General features: G+C 38.2%; 1 protein-coding gene across 5 annotated transcripts; it reads left to right on the top strand.

Annotated features, from left to right (window-relative positions):
- Positions 1 to 3,942: 3,942 nt before the first annotated feature.
- On the top strand, positions 3,943 to 10,736 carry LOC122073932 (uncharacterized WD repeat-containing protein C2A9.03-like). Of its 5 annotated transcripts, XM_042638653.1 has the most exons (10): positions 3,943 to 4,340; positions 4,568 to 4,712; positions 4,793 to 4,960; positions 5,620 to 5,706; positions 8,801 to 8,935; positions 9,040 to 9,150; positions 9,299 to 9,390; positions 9,465 to 9,570; positions 9,660 to 9,746; positions 9,842 to 10,736. In XM_042638653.1, exons 2-10 carry the CDS (start codon positions 4,572 to 4,574, stop codon positions 10,253 to 10,255), a joined length of 1,341 nt encoding a protein of 446 aa, XP_042494587.1. In that variant the 5' UTR covers positions 3,943 to 4,340; positions 4,568 to 4,571; the 3' UTR covers positions 10,256 to 10,736. The 5 variants fall into 5 exon arrangements, with proteins under 5 accessions (XP_042494587.1, XP_042494588.1, XP_042494590.1 ...); XM_042638654.1 differs by lacking the exons at positions 3,943 to 4,340; positions 4,568 to 4,712 and having other exon boundaries at positions 4,899 to 4,960; positions 5,620 to 7,060; XM_042638656.1 differs by lacking the exons at positions 3,943 to 4,340; positions 4,568 to 4,712; positions 4,793 to 4,960 and adding an exon at positions 6,971 to 7,060.
- Positions 10,737 to 11,638: the final 902 nt, after the last annotated feature.

Below are 11,638 nucleotides of genomic sequence, written 5' to 3'. Positions count from 1 at the left end.
GTTAAAATTTTGTGGATGTAATATATAGGTACGAGATCCTCTCAAGTGCTTCAATCCCCTCCAGCGTACATCAGACGCAGGGAGGCAGTTGGGTTGTGTGCCTCGATGCTGTCAGCCGTCCAATGTGCTCTAAAAGAGCTGGGGCACTTGAGATGTGTGGCCCGATGTATGTTCTAAAGGGCTCTTTCATTTCTCTGAAACATGGCTTTAGTCCATGGTATCAGATGGGCTATCAATCACCTTCAAAACCAACATGGATCGGCACTGATAGACTTGTATCAGACAAGTTTGCCATTGGTTTTTCAAAAAAAAAACCCCATGAAGCTCGAGGACCGAGGGACATCGATTTGGTAGCTCCCTCTGCAGAGCACCCGAGGGCTAGCTGCTCTTCTCTGTGCCAAGCCTATGGGTGTGGTCATAGTCTAATCGCTCGGATGTTGTCTTGCCTAGATCCCCAATTGTAGTTTGGATATGACTCGACCATTCTTGTGTGCCGACTTTCATATATAGGCATAATTTAGCTGCTCGGTTACGAATCCACCAATTGTGGGCATTGGTCGGTCGTACTATATCTGGCCTAGATAGCGGCCACCAATTGGGAATGTAACTCGATCGCACTCTTCTATATCAACCTTCTTTGTTCTAAGGCCTGTTGGACTTGGACTTGAACTTGTTTCATCCCACTATATCCACATGGCTCGCCATCATTTGTTGAGTATTTTTTACCACAACAAAAACCATGGTAGACGATTCATTTAGCAAGCGATATAGCGAAGTATACCAATGAAGAGCGACAAAACAATTTCACATATAAGGGCAAATAAATCATTTCATACAAGGAGGAGAGAGGTAAAAAGAGACATAAAAAGAGAGAATGCTAGAATTCCCTTTATGGTCAGCTAAGAGAACCCATCTCCTAAAACCATAGTGCAATTTGACATTATTCTCCACTTATGTGATTATTATCCTACTATATAGTAGGTATACATATTTATATTCAATTCTGATCTATTAGTCTCTATATATGCTACCGAGCCTCCTACCCCATTTAGTCATTGTAGTAACATAATTTTGTATTAGATAATTAATAATAACGCTTGTCTTATTGTCAAAGAATTGTAATTTATTAAAATTTTCCTTTTAAAAACCTTTATTTCTGTTATTATTATTTAGTATTTTTAGGAATCTTTATAATCTATCCTTAAGGAGAGGAGAGATTATTTAATAGTTTTAAGAATCGCTTCATAATCGATCCTTAACGACAGGAGATTTGTGACTTCTTTATTCCATTTTAGGATGCTGGAAATCTTGAGAAAGAAGAACATACAAATAAAATATGTGAACCGATTGTTCTTTGGTTGGTCATATGTGTTTTTTTTTTTCTTTCCCTAAATTAAAAAAATTATATAATTATGGTATTTGTTGTAAATTATAGGGCAAGAATTGCTTTAGAGGCTCAACCTAACAAGCTTATTAGGGTAGATCATTGATTTTAATTTCGTTGTGGGATAATATGATAATCTTAATTGTTGGATACACCACATGTCAAATTTCACAACTTAATTCAACCAAATACCATCTTGTGTCTTGTTCTTTTTTTCGGCCTTTCATATATTCTCATGCATCCTTTTGTAATTCTTAGATTATTAATTGTCACTGGACAAACTTTGTTTGAGTTGGAACCCATCATCCCCTACCTATATGACAACTTTCAATCCAAACAGAGTTTTTTCAAGTGACAAATTAAATCTTAAAAGAAGGAAAAAAGGACGATGCGAGAATGCATATGTACATGGACAGTTAAAATGCAAGACTGTATGACCATCTTGATGGGTATTTGATTGAATATTAATATGAAACTTAACACATGACTGATTCATAAGGTGTACAATTATTCCACTAGACTAAAATGTGAATTAATAATAATGAACTGACATGAAAAACTTATCATCACAGCTCATCTGAAAGAACTTTTGCCAAATTTGATCATCTAAATATTGTAGTGTTACTTGCATGATCTATGGTTGTGGCATGAACAATGTCTAGTGGAATTATAACGATTATTGTGTGAACACTTATTTAGAATTATCTACAACATCTTGACGATAGTGTGGGAATACTTGAATACATCATGTCATATCTTATCCATATGAGTCATGCAAATGGTTAAAATGAGAATGACAAAAAACTATATGCTATAGCATACTTAAAACGACTTAGAATCAAATGAGATAGGAAAAAAATAAAGTCAAACATTTTGAGACTAGAAAAAAAAAATTGGACAATATAGACTTTAAACATTTAGATATAAAAAATAAAATAAAAAATTGGACAATACATGCACATAAATTATTTTCATGTTTTATTAATAAAATATTAGTATTTGATGGGTAGCTCATAAGTTAAGTGTTTTTTTTTTTTTTTTTTTATGATAGTCGGTTTTCTGCAGTCTATAGACTTTATACTTCTTGAAGGTAATCCTCAGGTGGGTCCGGTCTGGCCCCATTCCCCGACCGACTTTATGACCACTACACGAAAGAGAGAGAAAGAAAGGTGGTTAAATGTTACCGAACCCTCAACTAACCATGGTTTAAACGAACGTTTCTTTTCTCTCTCTCTGGCTCCCCCTAACGACGTCCACGCAAAAGGTACGTGCTGTTTAGCAAAACTCCCACGGAGGCCATCCCTTGCTTCCGTCAGCCACGTGGTCGCTCCATGCAGCTCGAAAGATTTGGTAAATTGGTGTTTGGAGCACTCAGAGCAACCACGTGGACTCACAGAACCGCAACTGGTGCCCCAAACCCACCTGATCCAAATTCGAGAAAGTGGCTCCGAAGAGAGATCCCACGATAATCAAATAATAATATAGGGATCTTTGTTCACCGACAGCTGGCAGTCCCTTTCTTTTCGGAGAATTGTATTTGTTCTTCTCTTACTGGCTTGGCGGTTGCCCAGTCAAAACGTTACCGACCAGAAATTAACGCTGCCTACGCGTGCCTATTTTACGAAATTACCCTATCATAGGGTTTCTTATCTGACTATTGAGGTAATTAATTATCAGCTTACATGTGTTTGACACTTGTTAACCCCAACGACAAAAATGACAAAACGCTTTTCCACACTTTCCCATTTTCCTTGGCGCATATGTCAGGGCGGCACGAGGCACTGCTCCTGCTGTTGTTAGACGGTTCTTCCCGGTAGGAATATGCCAAACTGAATGAAACCAAACGAAACGGTAATGTCAACCGAACACATAAATGACCCAGACGTCATTGGCTCATTCTTCCGTAAGCTGTTAAAAGACTCTGAAACCCAACTAACCATTAAGGCATGTTTGGATATCATGAAAAAGAAAAGATTCTACGGTTTTCTCGACTTCCAAATGCTGGGAAAATAGCATGTTTCGTTGCCACTGAGTTCTATGTTTGGCTGTTAGGAAAAGAAGGAAAATATAAAATTCCTTGTTCTTTTCTGCATAAGTGTATTATGATGTTTTTTTTTTTTTCTCACTTTTTTGAAATCCAAACGCAACCATGGCTTGAACCTGGGATGGAAAGAACCTAATACAGTTGTGGAACCCGGGTCAGACTCATGGCGGGCCGGACTAAGACCAACTGACTGACGGGCGGCCTTTGACAGAGAAAGAATAATATATGACGCGGTATTTCAGTAAATCAACCGCACCTTGAATCTTGGCTTCTGGTAGTCTTAACAGTAACAGGTGCCATCCTTTTGTAGAGAAAGAATTTAATATTACCGGTAATTGCTGTTTTTGACCAGAATATAAAATTACAAAAAAAAAAAAAAATCCGCCGAAGCGTCACAGTCAGTGAACCGGAAACGGTAGTTACGGTAGCCGGTACCCATCCAGCTTGTTCTAGACTAAGCCCCACAGCCCCACTCTCTCCTTGTGATTTCCACGGTCCCGCCATCGGTCGACCGCTCAGACCCTTGCACTTCCTCATCTTCTATAAGTAGGTTATGGGATTTTAGCCATCTCCGCTCTTTAGCATCTCCCTGGATTCTTCTTCTGCATTCACTCTTCTCTGCTCTTCGTCTCTTTCCATTTCTACATTTTGGAGGTTTTGTCGAAATCGAAAAGTTTCTACTCATCTCCGTCCCTTGAAACTTCAAAATTGTTGTGCGTTTCTCGTGACCTTCACCTGCTCTGCAGCTCTGTTTCTCTGCTAAGTTTTTCCTTCGTCGTCTTCTCCAACACATAGAAACTACAGTAACCATCAACATTTTATGTTATTTGAGCTTCTGTACGAGAGATCCGTCGTTCGTAACTAGTTTCTCTTCACGTTTGAATCTTTGAGCTACTTCTTCGAGATTAGCAGGTAATTTCATGTTCTCTATGACTCAGGCTTTATTTACCGCTCATGTTTCAATTTCCCCCTTTCCTGTGAAGTTTTGGATAAGTTTGTTGCGTACTGGCAGAAGATTTCTGCTTATGTAACTGTCGCAAGTCTCGTGTTATGTTTTCATTCGTTGTCTCCTTTTGTTTTTACGTTATGGTAGTAAAGATATGCTTTTTGTGACCGACTGAGCGCCATCCGATGTGTAGGATAATGGCACAATTTCAGAACGAGGAGCTGGAATACATGGTCGAGGACTACAATGACATGGCTGATTTTGAAGACGAATCATTCGAAGAATTTCAGCAAGAGAGGCATGGTGAAGATTCAGATGTGGAAGACGATTTTGACATGGTACGTTTAGTATGTTGTTCTCGTAGATATACTCAAGTGTTATGGTATGAGACAGTAATGATTTTGTCTTTGCTTTTCAGATCAAATCAAAGACGGATACCTCTGCTATCGAGGCTCGGAATGGGAAGGATATTCAAGGAATACCCTGGGAGAGGTTGAATTTCACGAGGGATAGGTATCGTGAGACGAGGTTGAAGCAGTATAAGAATTACGAGAACCTCTCTCGTTCTCGCGAAGATCTTGAGAAGGTTAGATTTCTGTTCATTGAATTTTGCATTTGCCAGAGATTTTCAGAATATAATCGATTTTTTTTTTCCTCTTTGATCATGTACTTCCCGCTCTCGTTGATGTCTTTTTTTAACACTAGTGTGGCTTAGTGATGTTTCAAATGTCGGTGGAACTTTTACCCTGTACCATGTGCAGCGTAAGTCTTGCTTATGGGTTTTGAGGATGGTTGTAGGGTTTTTGCTTATCATACCTGTTGTCTTGGTTAGTATTCTGTTCTTTAGTAAGCCCTTCGCGCCATCCTCTAGTTCAATCTTCCGTCATCTAGCTTGTTTGGATCTGGAACTTTCCCTCTGGTTCTGATTCTGCTCTGGATTTGTTTATACCATTCACCAACCTGTCCAGGTCACCCCAAGGTTTACTCTTTCTCTTGTGGCACCGAGATTTACTTAGGTAATTCATTCAGGCCAAGGGAGTGCGAGTTCAGCCTCCTCTCTAGTCTCTATTGTTACTGTTCTAATGAATTATTGATTGACTAACTTATTTTTCCAACAAATCTGGCTCCCTACGGTATTTTTTTTTTACAAGCCAGCTTTTTTTTTTTTTTTTTTTTTCCATTTCCAATCTTGTATCAGATGCCTGAATATTTGATCCTGTGTCATGGTGTTTGAATTCTTGACAGGAATGCAAGCAAGTGGATAAGGGGAGCAACTTTTATGATTTCCAATTCAACACGAGGCTTGTGAAATCAACAATTGTTCATTTCCAGGTAGAGATCTTGTTCGCGGCTACTCCCCCATGCTTTTCTTTCATTCAAATATTCTTAATCTACAGTTGTTTTTCTTTCTAAGGTCAAGACAAACTTTTTTTTTTTTTGGTGAATTTATCTCCTATTTTAGACGCATTATTTGCCTTTAAACGCTCTGTTTTTTTTTTCCCCCCCTTCTGTACTTCTAGTTTTTGGTCATTTCCTCAGCAAGGCAGCTTCCCCGTGATTTAGGATCCTGTTTCTAGAATTTTAGATATCATAGTACTACTACTACCTACTACTACTGCTACTAGTTTGGTGAACTTTGATGCGAATAGACTTATCATTGTTTATATTTAAGGATCAAAAGTCACACTTGTCATCTCTGATCATTGTTGTTCAGGGTATCTTGGTGGCAGGATAATTTTCCATCTTATTTTGATTAATGCTTCATGGAAATTTTGACATTTACATTTTGCTCCATGCCTTAAACATCATTATTGTTATTGAGAAGGTATGAATTTATAGTTGTATTCATTAGAATCTTGTAGATGTTAATTCAATAATATTGATCATTACTAGTCATTTCATTAGAATCTTGTAGATGCTAATTCATTAGTATTGATTACTGCTCACCTATGTAACTCAAACTTGGCAACTTCAGATATGGACCGAGTCTGTTATGCTAAAATCGGCCTTGCACGGACTATGTTCGCAACTCCTAGTGCAAATAAATAACAGATAAAACTGGAACAGTTAGTTCATATATTTTGTTTTTGTTTCATCATTCACTTACATTTAATGGTAATCTCTGGACTTGGGTGTATGTTCAGTTCTTATTGAGCTTGACAGTTCCTTTGTTAAAAACCTTATTAAATTTCTGAAGAGGCAATGATGACTGCCCAGTTGTTTGCTGGGAGTTGAATCCCCAGTATCCATCATGATGATGACCTATTAAATGCAGTACCATTGTCATGTTTCCATCGTGAATTTTATAAAATTGAAAGATAACTTTCAAAGGTAAATACTTATGAATATATCTGCGATAACTTAGTGACCAAGAGATGTAAGATGCCCAGATATGGTCTGTCTGAATAATTTTGATTTAATCAATTGCATCTCTTCATGGCAGGGTGGATTAGTTTTCATTCCATAATATTCTTGTTTCATGTGTATGCATATGATTTTGTGGTTAATTTTGCCTTTCCCTCCTCTATGATGCATATGCTTTTGTGATTAACATTAATGTTCAATATTGCTTTTAACCCTCCTCTATACCGTTTAGGAGGAATTTTGTTATCTTTATTTCAGCATTAAAAGCAGTGTGGGCGTACTCTCTGAGCAGCTGGCGGGATAAGGCGACCCTGTCCATATGGTATGATAGGAAAATATTTGAGAATTTAGCCAGCCTCTGTGCAAATTCACGTACCCAAGTGCTATAACTTCACCTGGGTCATGGAAAGGGGACTTGTAACACATTATAGTTCAATGTTGGGGTGGACCTGGATAGGTAGTGTGACACACTTGAAGCCCATATAGTGTCTTTAGTTGTTTAACTTAGTTATGGAGCCTTGTTATATTATTGCATTTATATTCTAGCTCTTACATATTGTTAGTTGTAAATTTGTTAGATTCTGGTTGTAGTTTACGAGTTCTGTTTAAACTCTTATTGCTTAGTGTTCAAATTAGTTATGGAACCTTGTCTTATTCTTGCCCCTACATATTGTTAGTTGTAAATTTGTTAGATTCTCTTTGTATTTTTCAAGTTTTTTTAACCTCTAATTGTTGAATTGCCTGATTTGTCATTACTTTGATGTGTGAATTCAATAATTTCTGTTAAGTGGGAACATCATATGGATAGGTTGTAGATCCAATGGTCAGATGATTATTGTTCAACATTTCTCTCTTGCATTCAGTGGGAAAATGAGATGATGATGATCATGAAATGTCGACATGGCCAATACATGATGTCTTAATTTCTTACATATACAAATTTTGCATATTTATATTTCAAAATTTTCTTAATTGTCTGTTGAGTTGAATTACAATCAATGGGGGATGATCTGAACGTTGTAAGACTAAAATTTTCATTAAAACCACGGTTCTACATATTTGAAACTGCGAAGATCACAAAAAATGAACTTATTATGGTGGAGTATAGATTTAATTGGTGAAAGTTGGGAGCATGCCAGATTGTATTGCTGCAATGGGTTGCAATAAACACCACATAAAGTGCAAACTCTGTGAGGATTCTGATGTTCTGTCATCGTACACTTGTGGTTATATAATTTTGCTTCTCGTCTTCAGTCATATAGGTTAGCTCTTGTGCTCCCCTTGTGCCTGAAACTTTTAGGATAGAGTAGGCTGTCTATACTACTGGTTCCTTCGGGTTTTTCAGGTTCTAAGGAGCGTTAACTGTTCGTGTTCATTCTTCTGCATACTCCTAATACGCCCTATTTGCTTTCACACCTGTTGGGCCCTGCATCACTGGAACTGCTATATTGTTTGTGTGGATAATCTTGTTTCATCATGTTTGTGAAACATAGTGGGGCTATTCAAAGATTTTATCTCCAGATACTTAAGATAAGTGACCTTGATAGTAGATATAAGAAGTGCTTATGTTGTAGATTGAAATCAAGGGTTTCACTCACGTGACAATGTTTACCAGAAAGAAATCAGACACAATAATGGTCCTTGCCAAAATGGTTTATTATTGTTGCTCTCACCCAGGTCTTGAAAGAAATGAAAAGAATGAGAGTGCAGTTATGTATAATTATGCACGTTTGTTCAAATGAAATGAATGTATACGCACACGTGTGGATGCAGAAAATGGTTTGATGTTGCTTTGAATCTTAAACTGTGAGAGCTATTTGATTGTGCTCGATTCGTAGTTGGACTAGAAGTGACTTTGTAGCATTTAATGTGTGTGTGTTTATGAGAGAGAGATGACCAGTTTTCTCAAATATACGCTATTAAACTGCAGTTATATATATATATATATATTTTTGGCTAGGTTAAAAAAATTACATTACAATGCCTTTGATGAAGTGTATCCTGCTTTTTCTTTTGCCTTCGCTGTAAGTGATTTTAATTGAGTTTGATTCTTGTTTTGCAGCTAAGAAACCTATTGTGGGCAACATCAAAACATGATGTATACCTGATGCAAAACTACTCCGTCATGCATTGGTCACCCCTGCTCAGGAGGGGCAAGGAAATACTCAATGTAGCTGGACCAATTGTGCCCACCCTGGTCAGCATTATCAGATCATTGAATTGATTTTTTACTCCTGTTCCTGCCTACTGTTCTTTGCTGAAACCAAATTGAGAAGGGACTGACCTTATGTGACTACACAGAAATCTCCTGGATCTTTGGCTCAATCCCTGTCAAGAGTGCAAATCAGCACCATGGCTGTTAAAGACAACCTAATGGTTGCAGGTGGTTTCCAGGGGGAGCTTATCTGTAAGGTATGACTTCAGCCTCTGGTGTCTTGAGATATCTAAAATTTTGGAAGATAATTGAAAATGGAGAAATTTTCTCAAATGAGATTACATGCATACACGTTGAAGTATTTGCTTGTTTTCTTACGTAACACATTCCTCCTTAATCTTGCAGTTTCTTAATCGTCCTGGAGTTGTCTTTTGCACAAAAATTACCAATGACGAGAATGCAATCACCAATGCAGTGGATATCTACAGCAGTTCCAAGTAAGAAATATTTCCTTGAGGTAACAGTTTCTTTTTTCTTCAATAGTGCCATCATCTTACCCATCTTTCTGCAGTGGCTCAACTAGAGTCATGACTGCTAACAATGATGCACAAGTGCGAGTATTTGACACAGAGACTTTTGCTTGCCTGAATCATCTCTCTTTCGAGTGGTCCGTAAATGTAAATATCGATCTTCAAACACTGTCCTTACCTTCCCCTCTCTCTCTCTCTCTCTCTCTCATGAGCAAAAGTCCAATTGTGTTTTGCAGAACACTTCTGTTAGTCCAGATGGTAAGTTGCTTGCTGTTCTAGGGGACAGTGCAGATTGTCTAATTGCGGATGCTCAATCTGGGAAAGTAATAATCATTTTAAGCATGAGTTTGAACATTAATAGTAATTTTCTGTCCAATGAGTACTGACATGCCAATGGCATCGTATCAAACTATTGTAGGTGGTTGGAAATCTCAAAGGACATTTGGACTATTCATTTTCATCAGCATGGCACCCGGATGGCCAGATTCTGGCAACTGGGAACCAGGATACAACGTGCAGGCTCTGGGACATAAGGAAATTGTCGGAGTCCCTGGACGTCCTAAAGGGACAGATGGGTGCAATCAGGGCCGTCAAGTTCACCTCTGATGGCCGATTCATGGCAGTGGCAGAACCAGCCGACTTTGTTCACATCTATGATACCCATTCTGGGTATAGAAAGGCACAGGAAGTTGATCTGTTTGGGGAGATAGCTGGGATATCATTTAGCCCAGATACAGAGGCTCTCTTTGTTGGGGTAGCTGATCGCACTTACGGCAGCTTACTAGAGTTCAATCGGAGGCATTGTAACCAGTACCTGGACTCCATCATTTGATGGGGTGCCTGAGTTGCTGCAGCAAGTCCCTGTAAAAGAGGCAACCACTCCAAATGGAGGGGGTGGACATGCATATATATAACTGCAGAGGCTGAAGAGTTGGGAAGCCTTGTGCGGATGTTGACACTTAGCCTTATCTTTGTGGATGTTGGTGCCCTGGGATAATTGCTTACGGTGGTCTTGTTTCTCCTTTGTATTCTCCAGATGGGGAATTGAAACCTGCCCTTGTTCTGGCGGCCCCTGTTCTCATTGAAGTTAGAAGGATTTGGAGGTTACGGTGGCTTTTTGTTTGGGGTGGTGGTAGGAAATTTTTTTTTTTGGGGTGGGTTTTTTGTTTTGTTTTTTTGTGTATATGTGGGAAGCTTCCTGTTGTTTTTCCAGTCAGTTGAATCAATTAACTCACCCATCTCGGTGCAGGTTTTTTGCCTTGTAATTCTAGTTTATATCAATTGATGAAATTTCCTTATCCTTTCTCGATTCATCCTGGGTCTTAATCAAATTTTCACTTTCTTTAAATGGATGAAATAGCTCCATCATCTGGGTCCTCATGGTCCTGCTTCCTGTTGAACCGTGGGATGGAGTCATTTTATTCATCAGACCATCCGTTAATGGCCTCCTTTTGTTTTAACAAAGGGGAGAGAGAGTGATGAATCTCAAGGTGTGGGAGAAAGGATAGGGTACTCTTGAAGATCAGTAAGGTCTGGCATGTCTATACATGAAAATCCAACCAAGATCTTCAATCTAGACCCCTCCATAATCTCAAGATTCTCAACTAAGGTTGCTATTGGCCCAAAACAAGGTCCAGAAGTGTTAATCCAATTCTTACCATCAGGGTAGCAGAGGTTCGAGTGTTTGGTTTCCATAAGGCTTTGTTTGGTTGCAAGGGGAATGCAAATTTTTTATGTAAAGTGGAATTTTTTTCTCAGAAAAAATAAATTTAGATGTTTAATTGGAAGAGAAATATATTTTACATGAGAAAAAATTTTCACTTAACCATTAAAATTTTCCTTTTTTATTTCTCCACCAAAATAGGAAGAAAAAAAAAACCCCCTACTCTCAGGATCTCTCCCACTCTCGTGACTCTCACCCCCCTCATGACTCTCAACGATCTCTCTCTCTCTCTCTCTCTCTCTCTCTCTCACTTGACTCAATTGGATTTATTTTGACCAAAAGACTTTGGGTTTGATCTAGATGAAGCATTATTGACCTATTGGGTTTGTTTTGACTTTTGGAATGGTTCTTTCAGTCGTTATCACTTGTGATCTATTACTGTTTTTTTTGTGATCATTTTTTATATTATTTTAAATATTTATTTATGTTGTATTCATTTGATATATAGAATGAAATGGTTTATTTTGGTTAGTGATAGAATATAGTATCTGA

Source organism: Macadamia integrifolia, chromosome 3 (assembly GCF_013358625.1).
Source record: "Macadamia integrifolia cultivar HAES 741 chromosome 3, SCU_Mint_v3, whole genome shotgun sequence".
NCBI classification, from domain to species: domain Eukaryota; kingdom Viridiplantae; phylum Streptophyta; class Magnoliopsida; order Proteales; family Proteaceae; genus Macadamia; species Macadamia integrifolia.
The sequence above is the reverse complement of the archived record's forward strand: the minus strand, read 5'-3'. Positions and strand labels throughout refer to the sequence as shown.